Source organism: Dicentrarchus labrax, unplaced genomic scaffold, assembly GCF_905237075.1.
Source record: "Dicentrarchus labrax unplaced genomic scaffold, dlabrax2021, whole genome shotgun sequence".
Lineage (NCBI taxonomy): Eukaryota > Metazoa > Chordata > Actinopteri > Moronidae > Dicentrarchus > Dicentrarchus labrax.
In genome coordinates, this window is record NW_026136708.1 from 17,481,929 (window position 1) to 17,506,648 (window position 24,720).

Here is a 24,720-nt window from a genome sequence, read left to right on the forward strand (position 1 = left end):
ACGACCAATAGCAAATACAAGTCATACTTAAAATCATCTTTAAATGTACTGGTTCAGCTTTACATAAAGCATTTAAAAGATGAACAAATATCTCCGTCTGATAGTTGACTACCTACAGTATTTCTACACTCACACAAACGCACACTCAGACACCCTAACCTCTCTCTGTTAACTCTATAGTTCTCTGCAGGAGCCAAAGTGCTGCATCAGGAATTCTCTTTGATGTGAAGGGAACAAAAACCATCACATCACAATGTGTGTACGTGTAGACCGACTATCTCCTGTAATCCTGTACAGTACAGACTCCAGACTGCTGCTGCAAATGAATGTGTGTGCTGTACTAACCTGCCTGGTTAACATGTATGTCACATAGTTATGACAATAATGTCCAACCTTTTGTGAGAGCATCTCTGTCTGCTTGCTGATGGGGAATACTTTGATGAAGACAAAACACAGGCACGTGGGTAATATGCTGTTTATTTAGAGGAATGTTTTAATGTTGAATATACTGCAATGTAAGAAATGCACTTACCCAAAAATCACATATTATTGTGATGTAAAAATCATAATAAAATACACATATAAGTATCACAGACACACCATGACTCCATGCAGTAATACTGAAGTGATATCTTGTTATGATCAGCTGTGAATGCGCATTCCTGCACAGAAACCGCACATGCACACGCAGGTGGACGCGCACCTTGCACGTCAGGCAGCCCTCGGTGGAACAAAGAAGATGTGGACGAGGCTGTTTTGATCCTGGAGGAGGTGGAGGAGGAGGAAGAGGAGGAGGAGGGGGAGGAGGAAGGTCCAGAGCATCACTTACAGGATGGAGAACCATCTAGGATTTCTCCCCTTATCTCTCTGGCTAATAAACTGGATGACGTCATCCTGAACGAGGTGGAACGGGCTCCAGAAAGGGGGCGTGGCCTCAGCGCCGTGACAGACGTGATTGACAACCTGGTCCGCTGATTAAAGGCACAATCAGTCACTGCAGGGAGAGAGCGGTGTGCATGAAAATGAAAGGGTATGACATTTCAAATGCTTTTATTATGAAGCACCATCATGTCAGTAACATGTAACAATGTCATATGATACAACGCTTCTTTATGTACATAGTAACATACATACAGTACAAATTAAACTCATACTGTGAAACATACAGCAATAGTATATTACATTACATCTGGAAGACCGTATATGAATAGGATCAGGATGTTTTAGAATATGAAATATTTACTTAGTAAGTTTTTTATAATATTCCAAGATAAAATCTTGTTTCTTACATTAATGTTGTGATTCATCTCTTATAGAATTGTTGTAATATATATAATATTTGAATTGCTGAGGTGGCACCATTAATAAAATCTGCACAAAACACTCTTGCAAACAGCTATTTCTTCAGATGTTTTGGATGATGACTGTTGGTCTTTTTGAAAGAACAGTTTCTATTCCAACACTGTAATACAGTATTAATCTGTTGGAGGTTAAACAATTCGTCAATTAATCAAATGACAGAAAATCAGCATTATTTTAAGTCATTCTTAAGCAAAAATGTCCAGAGTTTACTGGTTGCTGCCACTCAAATATGAATATGTGTCTTGTCTATGATAATAAACTAAATATGTTTGAAATTTGGACTATTGGTCGAACAAAACAAGCCATTTATGACCATTTACATATTTCAACTCTGGCTCTGAAAAACTGTAATAAACTTTTTCCCATACTTTTATGAACCAAACAATCAGTGAATCTGGAACAACACACATAACATAACAGTTGCTAATAAAAACAATTATCATTTGCAGCCATAAACAACTGTTTTAAAAATCTAAATAAATGGATGTTAACAAAATAGAAACCTGTAGCACATCTGTAGTGCCAGTGACACCAAGATGTATCCTGCACACTAAAGTAAGACATGTAAACAACCCTTTTTTTAACAGCACAAGTTGTGGGCTGTGACAGTAAACAAAAACCTTTGCACATTACACATCTACACATTGCTCGACTTAAATGTCTGTTCTTTACAGTCCTTATCTTTCCCTGTCGTGTGCCTCTATTTCTGTGCCTTTCACTAACATGTCAGGACGTGTTTCAGCCTCCACCTGCGCACAGAGCGCTGCGTCCTGTTGGACTGCAGTGTCTCTTTAAAAGGCGATCCCATGCACAGGATCCAGGGGGCTGGCCCTTGATCGACTTGCATGCGCGTGTCTGTCTGTGTGTACGTAAATGTGTGTGTGTGTGTGTGTGTGTGTGTGTGTGTGTGTGTGTGTGTGTGTGTGTGTGTGTACGTGCAGCGCTGTGTGGAGAGAGCAAATCGAGATACAGTAGTAACCCAGAGTGAGGTGGCAGCCTTATTCCACATCGACACTGACTTGCCCTGCACGCATCCTATCTGTCTCTATATCGCAGAGCGCACTTGAGGGGTGAAAGAGGAGAGAGTCAATATGGCATCTGGAAGTGGTCGCGGACAATCCGGGATCTAGTCTCTTCTGGATTTTCTTTTTTTTTTTTGTACCACGGAGCGCAAGTGAGTGGCCGTGCAAGGTATTTCATTTAAAGTGTTAAAGAGCGGATTTATTTCCCAGAGAGATGAGGTTTGAGCACTTTCTCCTCAGCCATTGATCTCCGGTGGGTGGATTCAGACCCCTCGCACCAGGACGGGAATTTGTGTAGAGTTCCAATTCATGAGCAAGTAGTGCTTTATAATGAAGTGAAGCTCAGAGAGGCGAATCGCTACATTTAAATCCCGTTTTTGTTATTTTTCTTTTAAATAAGTAGTTTATTGTAGCTTCATTGGCACACATAGGTTGATTGTATATTTTTTTGCTTGGCTCTAGCTGAATGTGTTGGGTTCATTTTATGTGGCTTTATCTCCTCAACAGGCGTTAATAACTAAGTTGCTCCTGGCCCTGTTGGGACTTCGCTGGTGTGGAATAGCAACAAAGGACGGGAGCGCGCATTCATGGGACGCGACTTTGACAGCTCTTCATTTCTTGTCTTGTAACTTTATTACCTGGCAGCGGGGGCGAGATTGTGACTGGAGCAGGAGATCATGGCCGAGGCTCCGCTCCCCGACCCACTCCCGGACTTAGACGTGGCCATCGACCCGGACTTCGAGCCCCAGAAACGGCCCAGGTCTTGCACCTGGCCGCTGCCACGACCGGACTCAAACGCGGTAAAACCGGAGAGCCATGACACAGATATTATACCGGAGGAAGAGGATGATGATGAGGATAATGCCACCCCTACGAACATCAGTGTCAATGGCTCTGGTTTGGCGACAGAGGACCAGAGCAGCAACAGCCCCGTGGCCGATGGAGCGCTCTCCTCCCCCGGCCAGGAGAGCGGAGGCTCCCCGCTCTCCGCGCACTCTCCGGCGGCCACCTCTGGCGCGCTGACCCCCAGCAGCTTGGCCGCCCAGCAGACCCCGAGGAAAGCATCATCTCGCCGTAACGCGTGGGGGAATCTCTCCTACGCCGACCTAATAACCAAAGCCATTGAGAGCACGCCGGACAAGAGACTGACATTGTCCCAAATTTATGACTGGATGGTGAGATCCATCCCCTACTTCAAAGACAAAGGCGACAGCAACAGCTCTGCAGGATGGAAGGTAAGAGTCGGAGTCGTCCCACTCACCCACCCAGCCCCCCTCCTTCCTCCATCAAAACAAAAACAAAAAGCATGTGGCTTGTAAACCCACTGACGCACACACACACACACACAGACACACGCACACAATTATGCCAGCGCAGTCGAGTTTTTACGAGCGTCTATTTGGAAAGTCTGGCACTCATTATTCCTCTCATTATCATTCTAATGGAAATTACAGATCAGTCCGAAAACGTCGAAAAAAATCACATCGGGGAGGCATTTAAGATCATTAATCTTTCTAAGCAGCGCGTGGTTTGGTGACCTACACATAGTTATTTTTTAAATTGACCCAAACGTGATATTTTGCTCTCATTCACAGATATTTAATAGATGAAAAAAAAAAAAAAAAAGGTTGCGGTGTTTTGAATGAAACCGCACTAGAAGCATCCCCTTTGTCTTTTTCATTTGACGTTTCTGATGAGTGATGTCCATGATATTCCTCCGAGGCCACAGTCACAGTCACATGGCTGGAATTAGAGCAAACAGAAACGTTGTAACCGGTTTGTCTGGAAACACAGTAGCCTATTTTGAGTGATGCAACCCCGTTTAAGACTGCGAGTATGACACAATTACATAAGGCAGTTTACTGAACAGCAGCTAATCCATTAATAGGACAAGGAGCTGGATGTAAACAAAACGGTTCAACAATAATGCTGCATGGAAAAGTGTAAATCCTGAGAAGACCTCTCCACTGTGAAGAATGCATGAGGTCCTCTTGCAGTCATTGAGGATTTTTTTGTGTGGTTGTGAATAGTGAGATTATAGTGCCATTATGGTTTTATCACTTCATGTTTTAGCTTTTATATTTAGAGGCTACATTTCTGCACTGTAACCACAGTGGCCCTGTTTGCCATTTGTTATGTAAACCTTGGCAGGAATCTGTAAGTCTCTTGGGTCAGGTAGGCTACTGCCAAGGTGGCTGATCCTGCCATGGGGGAATTACATAACCACTGGGTTGCCGGGAGTTTGGGTGTGCTGTTAAGGGTAAATGTTTTTTAAAGGCAGCTATGCAGTCACCCAAAAGACAGAGCAGAGAATAACACCCATCAGAGGCTGGAGGACCAGGCCCGTGGGGGTGTGGAGCCTATAGGCCATATTTTGTCAGGGCTTCTCAAGTTTTGCTATGTGATATGCTTCAGTGAAGAGCAAAGAGGGAGGTTGAGGGTGTGTGTGTGTGTGTGTGTGTGTGTGTGTGTGTGTGTGTGTGTGTGTGTGTGTGTAGCCCCACCAAGTCAAGGCCGGGTTCACCGTCACCATGCAGGGCTGTTACTCCTGGAATTTCGGGCATGAGGGCCAGGCTGTTGGTGGTTTAGTGTTACACATGGTCTGTCAATAAATCTCGCCTGCAGCTCACAACCTGTGCCTTATTTTAGTTTTCATATAAGAGACTCTTTTCATTACAGACTCTAGTTGTTTTCTTCTGCAAACACAGTTGTGGAAACACACAGTATCACAAATGAGTACAGTTTAGATGGAGCATGTTTACATAGACTTCTTTAATATGACAGATCTCTGCAACTCCAAGCAGATAACTCAGCATGAAGGCCGAGCATGCCACAAGCTGCTGTTAGGTTTTTAGTAAAAAGCCCATGAAACCAGAGATGGTCTGCAGAGCCAGGTGTTCAGAGGACTACCTCTGCACAAGAACCTTTTTTCAGAGCCCCCCCGCTCTCCATTTCACTCTCAGAGACTCTTAGGTTTCACCTCCACACAGAGCAGGGTTTGAACACCTACAGTTTCATGCAGCCAGGGCACCTTTGTTGAGGAGATTTGCTGAGCAAATCCTAGTAATCCCCCTGGGTTTCTCTCCCAGGTTCCCACTTACGTCACTCTATTTCATATCTTTGTCAGTTAACCATTAGCCCTGGTAAAAGTAGATTAAGACAGCCAAGCATAACACTAGGAAATCTTTTATCACCTTAGATTGTCTTTAACCATAAGACACCACCGCACAGGCTTTAAATAGTAACACAATGCTTAGTCATTTACTTGTTCTTACTCAATGAAGAAGCAAAAGTACATACAGTGCCGACTGTGATTTAACCCTGATCTCAGTACTGTCAACTGGCATCGAATGTCTGCTCAGATTCATAATCATAAGGACTTATTCTTAAATCAGAAAATTCCATATTTAAATCAAAATTTCACAGTTTGGGGGAAACCCTGCACTTTTGTTAGACACATTTGAAATGATACCCAACCGTAGTCTTTTTAGTGATACATTTTGAAATAAATCATTCATGATCAACAAATCAAAATAATTCTTGCTTGCTGTTTAGACTTTGTCAGCTTAAATAGTGGAGCCTTTTTTTAGTAACACACATCATACCAACACAGCCGGTGAGGTTTCCAGCAGGAGTTCTGTCCTGGAGGGCCATGTCTGGTTCAGGGCTGCTGAAATTTGTGCTTAGAGAAGCTTTGGTATGGAGGGGGAGTGATGGGCTGCATCTCAAAATAGCACCTGTAAACACGCCTGTTACGCTCTGACTGTGTGTGTCTTTCACCTGTGTGTCTTTGCATAATCGAAAGATTAGGTGCACCTGTGTGTATTTGTGTGCAAGTACACAGGCGGGTGTATGTATCAGAGCGTGTGCGTGCATGTGTGTGCAAGTATTCCTGGCTGCAGTGAACCTTGTGCTCTAGTGTTACTTAACCCTGCTGTAACAGGCTCCCTGTTCCCAGCAGCTGCCCATCACAGGCCAAGACCTACTTATGTCACAGTGACACTCCACACAAACACATGCAGGTTGTAACGTCCACACAGATTCAAATTCATGGTACATACAGTTCTTTTCTACTTGTGCTTGTGTGTTTTTAAACCTGCTATACATTCCCGCACTGACAGACATGCTCAGACATACACAGTGCATTTGCCTGGTCATGTTCAGGCTTATCACCAGAGTTCACTGTGAGTGTCTGCTGCAGGTCTTAATTTAAACAGGGGTCTGAAATTAGTTCAACTCATTAGAATTAATTAATGAGATTATTTTAATGTTCAAGACCCCTAGGGTCACATGGAGTAGTGATCATTGTCAACATGAGGCTGTTTTTAACACGTAGATTTGTTTTAGTGTCCTTGTTTAATTTATGGCTATTTATTTCATGTTCAGCTCAAACCAGTGAGTCATGAACACAGGTGTTAAAGACACCTTTTCTCATTTGATCTCATACTTTACAAAGAGACCAAAAAGAACAGGTTCATCCATGGTGCCACCGTCACACACAGAGACAGATACACAGAGGCTACCGTGCTAAACCTCCACACATTCCCCCATCTGACTTTGTCTGGAGGCGTATGGAAAACAGGTGCTCATAAGCCCGCCGGGCATGTCGATTATCATTTTAATGGCCTAGCGCGCTGAAAGTGTTAATTCTTTAGGGCTGAAATTATTTATTGTTCCTATCAGAGCAGGACGGGGTTGACAAAAGGAAAGGGGCTGCCAAAAAAGAAAAGAAAACAACATTAAGCCTCTCATTGGCTGTCCATCAATGCAGAGTGGGGTGAGCTTTATGTGTGTGTTAAGATCCTGGAGTCAGCCATGAATATCCCTGCAAGACATGGCTACTAGTGGCTGGAATTTAAACTTGAAAGGATTATCTGAGGTCTATATGAGAAGACTGGCTAGTAAGGAAATTCTTATAATACTACTAGAAAGAGGGTTTGTCTGTGTGTGTGTGTGTGTGTGTGTGTGTGTGTGTGTGTGTGTGTGTGTGTGTGTGTGTGTGTGTGTGTGTGTGTGTGTGTGTGCACTCAGGTCGTCAGAATGAAATCTTGAGGCCTCTCAGATGGAGCTGGCACTGTGCCAAGGTGAAGGAACTGAAGCAAAAAAGGCAATAAAAAGGGGAGTTGAGGGGGTTGGTGGTGGGGAGTGGGCATGAAGACAGTAGAAGGAGGAAAGGGAGGAGGGCTGAGGGAGTAAATTAACAAGCTTTGCTCTAAATTGGTGTATTACAACTGCCCTCTGGCTGTGATTCCCAATGGAGGGGTTTGTGGGTGGGTGAGGCTAAAGGGGGCGATGGGTTATGGGAACCCACCAGCTCTACCCCTCCAAGTCTGAATAGTGTCACCCTGAGCAGTCAACCTCTGCGTGGAGGAGAACCCCCAGGCTCTGTTCTAGTTCCATTTCCAATCAATGGACACTTTTTTTTCTTTAGATGCCTGAGGAGTTTGAATGCATCAAGATTTTTCATCGGAAAATTACCCTATTTGGCCCAAAGTGTGCAGATACATGAGCAATACACCCACATGTGATTGCTGAACGTCTCATTCCAAAACAATTTACGTTCATCTGCAGCTATAACAACCTCCACTTTTATTTGAAGGCTTTCCACAAGATTTTCTCCCATTCAGCCACAAGAGATTTAGTGAGGCTGGTCACGGTATTGGGTGATAAGGTCTGGCTTGTAGTCACGGTTCCAGTTGTTCCTGAAGATGTTAGATGGGGTTGAGGTCAGGGCGGTGTGCAGGCCAGTCAAGGTTCTCAATGCCAAATGTAGAAAACAATTTCTGCATGAACCTCTCCTTTTGCACAGGGGCATTGCCATGTAGAAACAGGAAAGGATCTTCACCAAACTGTTACTAAAATATTGGAAACACACTATCTGATTGTATGCTGTAACATTAAAACTATCCTTAAAGGAATAGGCTTTTGGGAAATCCACCTACTGGCTTTCTTGCCAAGAGTTAGCAAAAAGATCAATACTACTTTCCTATCTGTATGGTAAATATGAAGCTACCGCCAGCAGCCATTAAGCTTAGCTTAGCACAAAGACTGGAACCAGGGAACAGCTAACCTTAGGTAAAAAACTCACGGATGATTTGTCAAATTTTCATTATTTCATTATGAGTCCAGGCTTTGAAACTTGCAGCTATACAATAATCTAGTTGACTTCTCTGTTTTGAAGCCTCCTGAGTGTTGGTGGATGTATTTGTATCTGCCAGAAAGAAAATCAGATTTTTGTCTCTCTCGTTGGTTTTCTCATCATTTTCTGCGTCCTCACCATCCCAACTCTGTCACACTCGGCATGATCTGTTCTCCTCAAAGACACTTCTCAATTATTCAATGCGCTCGGGATGAATTCAGATCACTGTATTAATTTTTAAGAGCCTGTTCTTGGCTAAAGGCTAACCCTCTCTCACAGTTTCTGTCTCTCTTTCATTGCTCCAACTCCTCATTTTCACTCCACTCTCTTTCTCCCATGCCATCCCTCATTATTTTCCTGCCAGCTCCCTCATTTGTCTGGATGTAAAACACTGTGGTGAGCAAAAACAAGCCGTCCCCCTGTAGCTCCTCTGAAGCACAACTCTTGAAATCTGTTGTGGGCTCTAATGAATGGAGATAAATCTTGGGCCTCTGCTCTCGTTACACTCCATAGCACCTTGACTCCTTCTTGTCTTTTTGTGGCCATCGTGGTAACTCTGCAGCGTTTTCTTTTGAGTCCCTTGAGACATTATGGCCACACTGTTGTTGCTGCTGTGAAATATGCAGATTGTAAAAGAAATGAATGGTCTTAAAACCTCGATGTGGCCCAGCTGGGCTGAGCTGTTTGCAGAAATCCCAGAGTTCAAGGCAGATTTTAAACATGACCTAAGGGCAGACAGGTCATAGGATTTATATGTTGTGTGTTTTGTATGTATCTGAATGTGAACAGACACACACACACACACACACACACACACAGCAAAAGAGAAACCAGCTGCCTGCATATACTCAGTCCTTGATAGCATCTAAAATACCAACACTTGTGTCTCACATACTGATTACATGTTAAAGGTGGGGGCTGGGATTAAACAGACTTTTTGCCTCATGTACAGTAAGTGTGAGTTCTTGCAGGACATACAGTAACTTAAAGGAATAGGTTGAAATGTTTGGGATATATGCTTTATTGCTGGGCGTTAGATGAGAAGATTGTACGGCCAATATGCTACAGCCAACAGCCAGTTAACTTAGCTTAGCATAAAGACTGGAAACAAAGGGGAAAAGCTAGGTAACAAAATTGACATGTTTTTAGGAGAGCAGCTTCTTTCAACAGAGCTTTCTCCAGTCTCTTTGTTAAGCTAAACTAACTGGCTGCTGGCAGAAACTTCATATTTACTGTGCAGACATGCAAGTGGTATCAGTCTTATCACCTAACTTTTTATGTATTTTTCAAAATGTTTAACTGTTCTTTCCCTTTTGTATTTTAAGGCAGCAGTATAGAGGTATAATAGCTACTTTATTAGTCATCCTGCTTTAGTTCAAACTCTGTTAGTAAGCAATAAATCCCTAGTGAGCCTGACTGGTTATATGCTGAGGCTGTAAAGTTCCACAGCCGTCTTGATAACAAATCGTTGGTGGAATTTTCCCAGAAGACTAACTTAAACTTGTTCATTGCTGTACAAAACTACAGCTTGAAGAACTATCATGTTTCAGTATCTTTCCAGGGCCTGTTGAATCACCAACATTTCTGATCCTGCTATCAAAGCACCCTCACACTGCAAAACAATCGCTCAGCAGTTTATACAACATCAGATTACACTGATCTTTTCTAACTGTTGGAGCATAAAAAACTAGTGTTCCTGCCAGATAACTGTGGCAAAGCACACAGCTGAAGTTGCAAGAAATCATCAAGAGGTGGTGAATGGAAACTGTAAGGTACAGTAGGCAAGAAATGCATTGTAATGACAGAAATTCCCTAGAAACATAAAACAGAAAGGGTATATAGAGGTAGAGATCTCTTTTTAACATCTTGCACAACAAACAACATTACTGTACCAGCTCAGTATGGTAGAACAGAGGACTGTAGTGGTTTGTCTAGTGGTTAAAGACTAGTATTTAACTGGAGCACCAGTGTTAAACCTCTGCCTGTCAGTGAAATGTTCTTCAAAACAAGTCATTGAATTCTTCCCAGACTTCAGACTTGCTGTTCTGTAGTTGAGCTTGATCTTTGACCTCTCTAGAGGAAAAGGGTTGAACTAAGGACAAGTTTCTCTAGCAGGTTCAAAAGTAGCAGAAACATTTTAGTTACTATGAGAAACACCGGTCTGACTGGAAAATCATGCTGTGGACATGTCGCTCACACATACTGTGTGTCTGCAACAGAATAGCCTAAATAAAACATCTAGGAAACCAACAATTACACCTCACTCTCAGCTCTCAGTTTGTTCTGTCTAAATAAGATGTGTCTGCAAATACACAATATGCTAAACAAAAGTGCTGATGGGCAGAAAAACCCTTCCAACATGTCTGCACACAGTGTTTGCAGAAGTGTGCCAGTCAGTTGAGTTAAATTGAGTCAGTTAAGCAAGCATCTGTGGCCACTTTTCACATTTACAGAGATATTTGTGAAAAGTGAATTTGCTGAGCAGTTCATTGATGCAACAACACTGCTGTATGTAAGTTACAAGCAGCTTTAACTGTGATGGGACTGAAGGGTGGTCAGCATTCAGTGCTGTGGACTTTCTTCTATAGTACATGTGTAAGTCTTGCAAGAATAGTTCAGTGTTTTCCTGTCAAGAATTGGATGAGAAGATAGATGCCATTCTCATGTCTACTATAAATATGTGGTTGGAGCCAGCAGCAGATAGCTTAGCTTAGCATGACGACTGGAAACAGGGGGAAACTGTTATCTTAGCTCTGTCCAAAGATAACAAAAACCGCCAACCAGTGCCTCTGAAGCTTACTATTTAACATGTTATATCTAATTTGCTTAAACTGTTCAAAAACTGAAAAATAAAAATGAGAAGTTGTGGTTTTATGGGAGATTACTATCAAAGACTCCAGGAAGTTACTGGTCCTGTCTGAGAACCAAGATAAACCCCTTAAAACTTTTGCACTTTTTTTTGCCATGCTAGGGATTTTATTAAGATAATTAATGTGGGGAGGGGGGCTGAATCTTATTCATTTTAATAAAATGCAACATCCTCCGTAGTGTTATCAATATTTTCTTTGGACCCTCCTCTTGGTGAAACCCCACCCCCCAACTCAAAATAATATATTTATCTATTATGTATTGAGTTGAAGGTTATCTTTTCACCCCCACTTCCCCTACTAAACATTTATGGACAGCCCCATAGCTGTTTGATAAGCTAAGCTACATATTTACCATACAAATAAGCATATGTCCAAAATGTCAAACTATTCCTTTAAGTAATCTCCAAATGTGTCTATCTGGTGGGACACTGACAGAAGACTTCTTTTTTGCCTCCTTCCTCCTCTACCAGTTGTTATCCAGCTCATTTATGTATTGATGCAGCAAACAGAGCAGTGAGCTTGAATACAGTAAAGGAAATATTTTGTTTATATCGTACAGGAAATGGGGCACAGGAAGTCTCAATAGGCAGAAAAGAGTCTTTAGGAGAATACAGTTAATGACTCCTGTCCCCTCAAGTGCTATATGTGCATGTGCATGTGTGTGTGCACACGTGTGCATGCATGCATGTGTCGTCACGGCAATGGGGAGGTGGAGTTGTTTCCGTGTTTGTCTCCATAGCAACTGATAACTTGTCAACCAGGTGGGGGAACGACTCACAGTTTGGGTGACAGCTGATAACAGAGTGACCCACTGAACACATCTCCCCTCCCCCTTTGCTTATACACACACACACACACACACACACACACACACACACACACACACACACTCTCAGACTGCACATACCTCCCATTCTGGCCTTGCTTCTCAGTTTCTCCGATAACCACATTGCTGAAGTGGGCCCCTTGCCTCTCCGCTGCCTCCTCCTCTGTAATCAACTCTCTCCACCACACATACACACACCACCATACCATAAGCACACCCTCTCAGCCATATTTTCATATGTCATTAATAGTGTGTATATTTTTTGAGCAGAAGTTTAAATTAAGAGCAATGTTTTTCTGTATTTCGGGGCATTAAGAAGCAGGTGAATGTCAGAGTATTTCCTCTCTGTCCCCGGTGACCGTTTGAACTCTGTCAACAGTCATTTGCGCGTAGTTGATTTGAAGTGATCATCTCTGAATTTGGCTCGCCAATGCGACTCTTGGCTTTTAAACTTTAATTTGTTTTCTTCTGAGCCTGTCTCTTTCAATTACACCACTCCACCTATCTGGCATTACTGAGTCTGCAAAAGACGGGCTGCGCTACTGTTCCTGATTAAGATTTAATTGACTACAATAAAGCTTTCTGTGTCAAAGAGAGGAGAGAGACAGAAGAAGAGAGGTGGCAAATGCGGAGTGGGGGTGAAAGCGATGTGCTGCTGACATATCTTCGGGAAAAAATCACTTTCACAAGTCTTTCTGTGTTGCTCACACTTGCTCTTAGAGCCAATATTATCTGCTTTTATAACCACATTTAACCACACCATAGTTCAGATACTTTCCTTTCAAAAGCCACTGAATTAATTGTGTATGTAGGAAAGCCATATTGTGTATATCAGAGGCTATATCTATCTATATCTCAGAAAATATATCTCAAAAAATATCTTAACTTGTATCTTGAGCAAAGATCAGTTAGATATTGTTTAAAATATTGTAGTTTCATGTTGGTGTGTTGTGTGAAAAAAGCAGAGATTAGTTGCTTTTTGTGATCAACTTGCCCTTTTCACTCATTTTAAAACAGTAATACGCTTCATTACTACAAAAATAAGATTTGATTTAGCTTGCTTCTCCTGCCATGTATAACACAATTACAATTAAACCCGAATGCCAAATGTTTTTGCCTTTATTAGGCAGTTAAAAGTAGAAATAAAGACAGGAAACAAAGTGTGAGAGACAGAGACAGAACATGCAAACAAAGGTCCACTGCCAAAATCAAACCGGGGACGTAAAGGTCACATGATTAGCGTCTTAACCACGAGGCAATCAGGCTTATCTCAAATCATAAAAGTTTTAAAGCAGCTCCTCTAAACCCCCAGTGTCAGGTTGGTCTTTCCCAGGGTTAGGGTTAGGGTTAACCCTCCTGTACCACACAGGAAGTTGTGCATTCATGTTTCTGTCAGACATAGGAGGATGTTTGGAAAACACAAAGAACTTGGTCATGTGCATGAGAGATGATGTGCATAATGGCAAAAGAAAAATGGCACCACTTACGTGTTTCATCAATGGAAAATCTGAGAAAATGGATGACACAATACTCTTTCTGGGAAATGCACTTTAAAAGCTGACTGCTTCACATCAAAGATTTCTCCAACACAGACACAGAATTTAGAGCTTCAACGTATGTTTCATTATCCATTAATCTGTTGATTATTGTTTTGTTTAATTAGTTTATGCTATTATTTTGCTATCACAAGAGACAAAGAAGGGAAGTCTTCACATTTGAGAGACCAGAACCAGTGAATTTTTCCTTGAAAACTTAGCCTGCTTAAACCATTCAATTGATGAAAGTCGTTGCAGGAAGTTATCACTTTCTGAGAAATCAGTTCATACATTTTTAGTGTAGCAAGTGTGCAGTTTTGCATTCTCTGTGGTTCCCAGATTTGTGAGTGGATGCTCTCCAACCACAGAGACGGCACTCCCAGATTTGCTAAGCAAAGATTGAGAGTGCCATCAAATAGCCAGCTTGCCAGCCACCTGTTCAACCCACAGGCTTTCTATCTGGACACACAGGATTCTCTTGTCTCTGTGAAATCCTATAGGTCAGAGTCACACATGCAAAGTGTGTCAGTTTCTGGTATGAATTACACAGTTTGAGATGTGTTGTTGTACACATGCTGGGCTCCAATGTTCCACATCGTCCATGCATCATTAAAGCAAGGGAATTATGTTTTCAGTTCTTCTGGGCATCTGATAATAGTTCACATAATGTCCCTGTGGTGATTTCTTTGCACAAAATACAATCTCTTTTTGTGTGTGTATATGTATGTGTGTGTGCATACGTGTGTGTATGTGTGGGTGTGTGTGTAAGCCTACTCAGATGTTTGCATGTAGCTGGCAGTTCACAGTCCATTGTGTCAGTCAGCCTCAAGGTCCCACACACACCAGCCAGCATTAATCCCACTCTTCATGAAGTCACAACTATGGCCATGGACTTCAGAGATTATGTGTGTACATGTGCGTGTGTGTGTGTGTGTGTGTGTGTGTGTGTGTGTGTGTGTGGAGGCCGGTTACTGTTGGATGAAGGCGAGCCATTGTTGAGCCTGCTTCAGCCACTGAACACTGATACAGAAAGACGAGGCTCATTGCAGCAGCTGAAGTTACATCAAAGAGTGCTTGTTCATGTATTCATCTAAACGCGTTGAAAGGTTTACGCGACCCACAAAAGAGAAAAAAAAAACTTTTGTCTGTTTGTTTTGTGCAATGTATGTTTTCCACATGTATCAAATGTGAAAATGTTAGCGTTGTCAGTGTTTTATTTGCCTTTTATTAGCCTCTCTTGCAAACGCAAGAGATGCTAACTGCAAGGGTGCAGAGAAAACATGCGAGGGATAGAATTTCAATTAGACAATTTTTCTTTCTCAAGTCGCTCTTTAAAAGCTGGAATCCATCTGCTCTGGGGCGCTGCAAGCTGAGATGAATTGCATCCACTGGCCATCTCTCATAGTTTGGTCATGCCATACACTTTTCATACTTTTCACTTATCCTGTAACACATCTTAACATGTACTTAATAAATAGATTGGTACAGTTTTTTGACCAAACACTCATCTTTTCCAGATGATGGATCCTAATGATTTTGGTGATAGCCTGACTTCTTCTCTAGACTCACCATGAGGTTCACATTTGTGGTTTTGGCCTCACAGAGCTGCTAGCATGGTCGTAGACTCTTAAGCGCCATCAAAAACAAGACTATAACAGTAACTGTAATGATGTGAGCATCCACACTGATGAATGATAGCGTTGTGTAAACCGTGGCCCCAAGCACACACTGTGCACTCCAGCTGTGTCAGCAGTTAAGGAAAATGTGTATTGATGACCTGTTACTGCTGTACGTTGCACAGAGAAACAAAAAGGATACGGTCAGCGAAGTTATTCAAAGACTAGAGGAGTGTTACGATTTTCATACAAGAGTTGTCATCTTTTGAAGACAAATTTTTGTTCATATTTTGGTAAAAAAAAGAGGACATCATTATATATTTCAGACACCACCTCAGCGCTTAAGACTGTAAAATTACGCTATAGCGTTTAATACGTTGTATACCACAAGAACGTTTGATTATTCTGAAAGTGATCCCAATGATTCATTCATTTGCCACTTGTGTTGTCTTTATAGACAAACTGATGCCTTGAGTTCCCTTCCTCAGATTTGTAGATGTCTCATATCAGTATTCCAGCCTGTGACCTTCTCATTACAAAGGAGATACCAGATGGCAGTTCCCTCTTTTAACTGATTAGGTTTCTGTCACTGTAATCATATCTTCAACTCATGAGAGGATGACCTTGTATCTGTGCAAGAACTTCCAGTTTTTATGCCTCTTGTCATCTTGGGAAGAAAAAACTATGCCAAGTCACAATCCAGATTAGGAGGTCACCGTGGATCTGAGGAGCTGGGCCTCATTCCTTTTCATTTCTCGTCTTATCTGTTATCGTTTATGAGGCCTAGGTAAACCTTTGTGTTTGCACACCTGGGTTTTATAAGAGAGAGTGGGGGAGGGTGGGGTGGGGGTGGAGGTGGGGGGGCTGATAAGGGTCAGCAGATATGCCTGCAGAGCACAACAGCAGCAGCAGATACGGGTCGATCTAATAAGCATGGCCCTATGTTTGCTGACAGTGCACAAACTGACTTAGCCAAATAATTTTTGGACAAGTTTGTTTTATTGGGAAAAGACTTGAGAGCTCAAGAGCTGACAGGAGAATCTTGCAAATGAATTCAGCTCTTTTAAGGCTGAGAGAGAGACTGTGGAGTGAGTGAAATCCGACTCCAGGGTCGTGTGCAGGGGCATGTCTACCTTAAGCTGACGAAGGGAAAGGTCAGAACTTGACTGCTGGCCCAGTAACCCAGAGAGAAAGGTTTCTGTAGGACCTCTCACCCACAAACCTACAGCTGAAAGCAATGAACTTCTTCTACCTTCTCCCACATATTCTGTTCTGTTGAAATTCAACATGAGACTGTTGCATTTGATGTCTAGGTCTAAAACATAGATGGGACACTTAGGATATGCAACCAAGGTTACCGGGTCAAATCATGGGACCAGCTGGGCACATATGAGAGAAATTGGGGGGCAATATTCATATTTTGTCTTCATCGTGATGCTGAATATGCACAAAATGCTGTGCAAATAGTTAAAGTGCTCTGCCTGCAACCATTAGTGAGTGCATGTTGTAGCAGATTTCTCTCTTTGCTTATCTTTGTTCTTCTGTCCCTCACCACGTGCCATGGTTTTTTTCATCTGATGTGGGTAGCTGGGCAGAGAGAATGCCCAGCAGTGAGTGTGTGTTTGTGTGTGTCTGTGCGTTTCATTGCTTATGGGGGCATGAAATCGCTCCAAAGCCCCAAGGCACACTGGGCACCGCTCTACCCAGACACAGAGCCTTCCTCCCTGTTTTACCCTCAGCCCTTCCTTCAACTTCACCCCGTGTGGTGTGGTGTGTTTGTAGGCTTGTTTATGTGTGCATGCATGTGTGATTCCTCTCAACTTGTAGCTCATCCCTCTGTTCCCACGGCGACCTTCATCCCAACCAGTAAGCCATCTGTCCATCAATCACTTAGTCCCTCTGTGCTGCTGAGGAGAGTAAACGATACCCAGAGACACTGACCTCAAGACCTGGAGGGTCTCAAAATGGCTCCACGGCAAGGACAGAATGCCGAATACACACAGAAACACACACATTTGGAGTGAAACAAGCACGCACTAGTATACATACGTAACATGTGGATACACATAAAACTGGATTAATACACAATGCAAGTAGCATCCAGTCAAGGAGACATTCTTTAGTGCACATTTCTTATTTCCATGCTCTGCTCCAGGCATTTGAATATGCAGGGACCCTGATACAGTGAAGGCTTTGTGTTCACTATGAATATATAGGCACGTGTGTGTAGTACTATACGCAGAGGGGGCTGAGCTAATGCAGGGGAAAGCCCTGGCCTCAGCTGTTGTTGTACATTTTCCCCCAGAGAGATCCTCACTTTCCCTGCACAGCCAACTTTCTGTCCTGCTTTCCTTTCTGGAGGAAGCCTTCAGGTCACCGTAGGACTTAAAGCAACAGAGTTGAGAAAAAGAAAGTGCGTCCCCTGCCTTCTCCTCCTCCACTATCTCCCTCCATTTCTCCTGTCATTCCCTCAGCATATTGGTGGTGGGGGAGGGGTACGTACAGTGTTGGAGCTCATGTGATCTGGCTTGGAGAGTCAAGCGAGCAGACAGTATGTGCAGTCCTACCCTATTACACTGTTACTATATAAGACCCTACATACTATAGGCGACTGTAAGAGAGAATAGTTAAAGGAAAAAGGAGAAATTGTCACTATCTGTGATATACCTTACATCTCTGGGAGCATTTCATCTTTTAGTGTTGTGGGGGTTTTTTTTTTTCTTTCTTGATCCTGTAGGAGGCAGATAACATTTGACTGATCTAAAATATGCATCATGGCCCTTCAGAATTAAAATATCATTGCTTTGTTATCTTGAGTTGTATGTTTAACAATCATACAGAGGGAGATCAATTGCAGAAGAACAGCCAGAAGACATCTTGCACTTTGAGAGAAGGTCACCTTCCCTTAAACTCTTTGCTGCATCACTATCAATACTGCTGGCCAACCAATCACTAACCTCCATGTAAATAACACTTGACACTGACAATCTAAGTGTGCAGTATAATACAGGTTTTAAAATCTGATCATATATATTGGCCGATAGTAATATTTTACATGAACACCAAAAATCCTGATACAGATCGCTTAGATTTGTTTTGTTTTTTAATTGTGAGCAATATACATATCAAATGGGACATTTTACAGTTGGACATTTCTTGTTACATATATACACTGATACTGACATATCTGTAATAAGCTGTTATCAGCTGTTGTATTGGCCTGGCTGAGTTATTGGTGAATGCACTGTCAGTAGCTGCCACTCTGATATGCAGGGTGCATTTTCCCAGATAAATTCTTAGCACCATCGGTTAAAGGTGCAAACTGTCAGTATTTGACGACCTGAATAACTGACCCCACCTTTTAGGCCAAGGTGTTGTACGAAGCGTCGTCAGCCAGGTGAAGAGTCTGCTACATAGACATCTTTTTTTTTTGCCTTTGAACACCTCACCGATTGCTGCGTGAAGTGTGTGGGAATGTTGGATTGTCAAGAAGTTACATAAATTGAGAATTCAGAAAACAGCCGCCCCCGATTCCGATGTTAGAAAGGTTTAGTGGGAGGGGGTTGAAGCTGTGGTTCGCTATTACAACAACCATTTCTTTTGAAACATACTAATGCCTTCACACTAACACTTAACACTATAAAATGCCCTATGGTCCCAGCCCCTTGTTTTACCACAAGAGCGTTCTGTAATGGTGCAGTGTTCAGAATGGAAGCTCACACCAACCCTCCACCCCTCTCACTTTCACAATACAGTATAATTACCCTGAACACCTCACTCCAGGTTGAGTGCTGCTCGTTTTTGTTTTTTTTGTTGTTGTTGTTTGCTTCAAGTAGACGGGTCAATATTGGTCAGGAATCCATTTTCATATGAGCACTTGAGTCAATGTGTGCATTATTCATGAAGACCCATCACCCCAGATTGGCTCAGCTGTCCACTGAAAAAGAGGGAGACACGCAGGGGACCTTGTATAGACCGCCAGTGTGAGACAGACCTGTGCTGACCACTGTATCCTCGGGGATGGATTATTGCTGTGCAGTGACATCACTGTGTGGTTGAAAGGCTTTTAGTCTGATTAATGTACAGTGTCTGTTTGCATGTGTGTATGTGTGGGCAGCAGGACGCCTGAACCAGATACAGATCTGGTGTGCGAGAGCATTTCTGCATGTGAGTATATGTAACCATCCTGTATGTGGTTTAACTCAGTGCATGCATGTGTGTGCATGTTTAAATGTGTTTGTCTACGTACACCCAATGATTCAAATCCCATCTTGTCCCTGGGTACTATATTATAGCTTTTTTGTCTTCCCGCTCCTTCCCATAATCCATCATTTCCAGAGTGTTGACTCTGTTGTGGGAGCCATATAAGCCTCCATCTCTTTAAATATGGGTTAGTGTGCCTCACGCTGCCTCACTGCACCTCCCCACCGCTGCCTCCCGCTTTTTCCTTCAGTTTGCCTTTCTTGGCTTTTTTATTATCTCGCTTTTGAGATTCTTTTTCCTTCCTTCCCGTTTTTTTTTTTTTTTTGCCACCACAGCAAAACAATGGCGCATAGAACAGCGTAGAATAGAATAGAAATGCATTACCTATGTTGGACTTAAATATAAGCACTTATGTAAGGTTTTCTCTTGCCTGCAGTTAGTTGGCTGCAGGTTGAACTTTCCATTTCACTTGCCAGGGATGCCCTCATCCTCTCTGTGGTAACATCATGCTGTCAAAGGTGTGTGTGTTTGTGTGTGTGTCTAAGTGCACATTGTGTGTAGTTTGGTGTGTTTGTGTGTGTGTTTGTGGGCGAGAGTTATCTCAGTGTCTCTGTCGTTAGGCGGTGTTTAGATGAGTGTTTCTCTTGTCAGTCTCAGTCGCAGACATCTACAGTAAATCTTGTACACTTTTATTGATTATTTTATCTGGCACAAAGTCCACTTTTTTTCCCTTACTTTTACAAGAATAACATCCAAGTACAGATAATAAAAGAAAATATGATGCAGTACTAGCTCCCATCTTTATCATTGGATTATGAGATTTAGCAGGTACTATGAGGTTACTGAGGAATTTGACATTTTTAAAGTTTAATTACAGGACTGACTTTCATACAAATGAAGAGGAAACTCAATTTCAAGTAAAAACATTAAAATCACCAAAACCACAAGGTGTTTGGGAAACTGCAGCCATAAATTCTGCCACTTGTGATATTTTCGAGTGGCTCTTAAAGATCTTAAGGGACTATTTTAAATCGAGGTGGTGGAGCACAGACTTCACAAGCTCAGAAAAGGCTAGTCGGGGCCTCGGGCCGAGAAAGGAGCGAGGACAAATATGGGCCACTAATCCACTCTTTAACATTAGCCAGTATTAGCCTTCTTCTGTCTGCGGTTGTAGCGCCATAAGACACTGAGGCCGAGAGCAAACAAGGAACGAGCAACCATTTATTTTTGTCTGTCTGAGCCATATCTTGTCTCCATGCTTTGCCTTTTTTTTCTCTCTCTCTCTCTCTCCTCTCTCTCTCTCTCCTTCGGCCTCACCCCCTTCTGTCTCTTTCTTTCACTCATTTTCTGTGACTCTCATCTGTCAAGCTCACCCTTTCTCTCTCTGTCTCTCTCATTCTCTCTGCCCCTGTATGATTACTGAAAACTGTATGGAGACAGTGCAAGAGCTCCGTGGAGAGCGGCCGATGCCATTGGCTGGCTGGCACTCCACCCCCACTCGTGATTGGCCGCAGGCCTCAACGTAAGATTCAATCAGCTGGGTGGAAGTGTATGTAGGTCAGTGTGTAGCGATGTGAGCCTTCTCTCCCTCTCTATTCCCCTCCTCCACCACCTCGGTTTGGTGAACCGGCTGTTGTGTTAATTGGCCACGTTCCAACTTTCAAACCCAGAGAGACTTAAGGCAAGAGAGAAAAGGGGGAATAAAGTAGGGAGGTTAAAAGAGGAAGGGAAGTTGAAGAGGCGAGGGGGGAGGAGAAGGAAGAGGGCAGAGGAGCGTAGGTGGGGGGTGGGAATGATTTAACATGGGGTGCCCTGTTGCACTCAACAGTGCAATAGTACAGTGTGTTAGTCAGTCAAACACACACGCTATCCAAACAGACAGCTCCTGGCAAATATAGCAGCGCAGGGTATTTATTCTCTCTCTGTTTGAATGTGGGAAGACATGTAGGAGAAGGGAAAGGGAGGATATGAATAAAGGGTGGCATGAAAAAAGGAAAAAAAGGGGAACAGATTGGGACGTTGGCTTGATTTTCTACTATTTCAAACATTTCATGCTACAGAGTTTACCCTTTCAGTTTCCCAGCTGCTGGCTCACCACCCAGACACTGATCACAGGGCGTCCTCACATAGCCGTAGACCACTACTTAGAGGATCGTTCAGTTATCTAATCTGCCAGGTTGTGACTATGTGGACACAGTAAACTCATTGGTACACACAGCAATCCTGCCATTGCTACCCTACTTGTCCTATTCCAGCTATTTAAGTGAGTGTGCCGCCCGAGGAGAAGCCTGCTTGGCGTTGCTGTACACGGCTACACCAGTGAATAATTCACGCTAACCCAAATTCTTCTACAGTGCTTACTCTACCCCTAAGTGCTCCCACACAGACACAGAAACACACACACACACACACACACACACACACTCGCACCCCCCGTAAGTGGTGGTCCCTAGGCGTTGCCCATAGTAGTCTAACCCAGACAAGCAGACTGTGAAAAGCAGACAAAATAAAGTCTTGTACACTTCACTTTACTACTCCCTCTGCAGCCATGTCTGTCTGCATACTTCACATTAAAAGCACCCCGCAGCAGTTTGTGTTCTCTGCAGCCCTCCCTTCCCATGTCTGTCTGTCTCTCTATCTACACATCTTGCCCTTTTACACCCGTCTGCGTTTTCTTATATTAGGAACCCGTCATTTCGTACAGTAGCACTCATTGCATTTTAGATGTAGCTCTGCCGACATGAGGTGAACTACATTCCTGTCTGTCTGGCTTTCTCCATTTCCTTTTTTAAATCTCATCTCTCATGTCTCTGTCTTCTTCTTCTCACTCTGCCCTAGCTTTGAACTTATTATGGTGGAAGTAGGCAACTCTTCCCCACCCACCCACAATTATACACACACACACACACACACACACACACACACACACACACACACACACACACACACACACACATACACTGGGGTGACTTTAGCCTGACTTTACCCTCTTACTCAGCCAGCCACTGACCCACTTAGTGTGGAATAGCACACCAGACGGGCGGCAGGCTTTTTACTCCAGGGCACTCTGGGAAAACTAAGCTAAAAACAACAAAAGATGCACATGCATACACACTCACATACACACACACACACATACATACAGTGGGCAAGCTTACTCAGAGTCTGATCATGCAGACGCTGGAACGCACAGTCTGCTTTGTTGCCATCAAGTAGTCTCATACTGGTTGGTCCACTGATGTAATCGCTTGGAATATCAGCATACCTAGAAACTCAGACGGTCACATCTGTATTAATAGGTTTGTGAGGACGCTCATCGGACAAATACCCTAGTCTCTGGTTTCTGCTATGTGCCTTCCTTTAAAGGAATAGTTGGAGTTAGATGAGAAGACATTCTCATTCACTGTGTTCGTTATGAAGCTGGAGCCAGCAGCCAGTTAGCTTAGCTTAGCATAAAGACAGGGAATAGGGGGAAAACAGGTAGCCCAGCTCTGTCAAAGGATACAAATAATTCTAAAGTTAACTAAAAATATATCTTGTTTGTGTATAAAAGCGAGTGTAAAAACAACAATTGGTGTTTTGATTGGGGTTTATGTACTGGGCTGTTACCAGGCAACCAAAGGATTCTCCAGGAAGTCACTGCTCCCAGCCAAAAAAAAGTTTGGCACAAAACCACAAATTATTCTTGCCCTTTGGTTTTTGCACGGATTAAACAAGCGAGAAATAACATGTTACTTTGTGAATTTTACAAATTCTGACAGGCAGACTTAACCTTTTAGTAACCTTTTGGACAGAGACAGGGTAGCTGCTTCCCCCTGTTTCCAGTCTTTATGCTAAGCTAACCGGCTGCTGGCTCCAGCTCTGTATTGAAAAGACAGCTGTGAGAGTGGTATTGATCTTCTCATTTAGCCACTTAGCTACTTCTTTCATCCTCAAAAGTATTGAGTATATAGTTCAGTATGTAGCAACAGTCATAGAAACACACACAGCCCACAAAGCATGCAATATATATAGACTGTGACCACACCTTGAAACTTAAACACACACTCTGTTCATCATGTAGCACACTGAGGACGATGCAGCCCAGATGTACACCGTGCACAATAGAAATCGCACTGTTTATTTTGTGATTCCACAGACTGCAAAACACACACACATCCTCCAACAGGAGTTCTTTGTGTTACAGCACAGCTACAGCCAGTTCAGCTCTTTCTTCCACCTCAATCTCGTGAGCAGACAACTGAGCGACAGACCCACCAACTAATGCAACACCACCACTTCCTTTTTCCTCTGGTTATTTCAGTCAGTTTGAGGCTGGCGGCTGCTGACTGCTCGTGCCACACTGCAGTGACTTGGGCGAGGTCAGCACGTGAGTTCAGGGGGGTAAAAGTCACAAGTTGGATTTTGGACCTAAAATCATTTTCATGTACAGGCTGCAGTATGCTCTGTGTTGCTTATGACTTCAGTTATTCCTTTCTAAGTTTTTGTCCTTATCGTTACCTTTTTCACAGTTTTTCTTCATTTATTTCCTAGTAGACTCGTTGTCAAAAGCAATGTGAACTTGTTACGTGACTAGCATTCATGAACAGGCCTTTCATTACTGTGAGCTTGTGTGTGTTTAGGTCAAAGCACTGTCAATCAACTTTGAGGTGAGAATTTCTGAAGAGTCCTCCTTGAAAGGTTCACGCACTCTAAGGTCGGCGTGGTACGTGAACACATGTGTGCGTCTGTGTGCTTACTTTATTAGCATGTGGAAGCTGTGTTGTTGAGCCTACTATCAGAAAGAGGCCCGCTCGACTGAAAAGACTGTCAGCGCTTTCTTTCTCTCTCATTTTTTTCCTCCACTCTTCCTTTCTTCTTCCCCTTTTTTCCCCCCCCTCTCCGGTTTACAAGGCCTTCGCACACAAGCTCCAAAGGATTACCAGACACACCCCTTTCAGAAGCACTGAGCCCTACAGCTTCTCAGTCACCTCACAGTGTGCATGTGTGTGTGAAAGCGAACATTTGAGCAAGAGCATTCGAGATCTCACACTTTCTATCCACTCTGCCTCCTCAGAGAAAAGAAAGTGGAGGAGGAAAAACAAAAAGAGAGGTGGATAGAGGAGAGTTGGGGGGGGGCAGATTGAGTGATTGCTGCTCGCCAACAC

The 24,720-nt window shown here is 43.1% G+C and overlaps 1 protein-coding gene across 2 annotated transcripts in view; it reads left to right on the forward strand.

The window, feature by feature from the left end:
* The first annotated feature begins 2,273 nt into the window (after positions 1-2,273).
* Positions 2,274-24,720, forward strand: part of foxo3b (forkhead box O3b) — a 43,461-nt gene continuing 21,014 nt past the window's right edge. The window contains exons 1-2 of one of the 2 annotated variants that reach the window (XM_051408501.1): positions 2,274-2,553; positions 2,892-3,619. In XM_051408501.1, coding sequence (XP_051264461.1) covers positions 3,062-3,619 — 558 coding nt within the window. In that variant the 5' untranslated portion in view covers positions 2,274-2,553; positions 2,892-3,061. The remainder of the gene's footprint in view (positions 2,554-2,891; positions 3,620-24,720) is intronic. The other variant, XM_051408500.1, reaches the window with a different exon arrangement.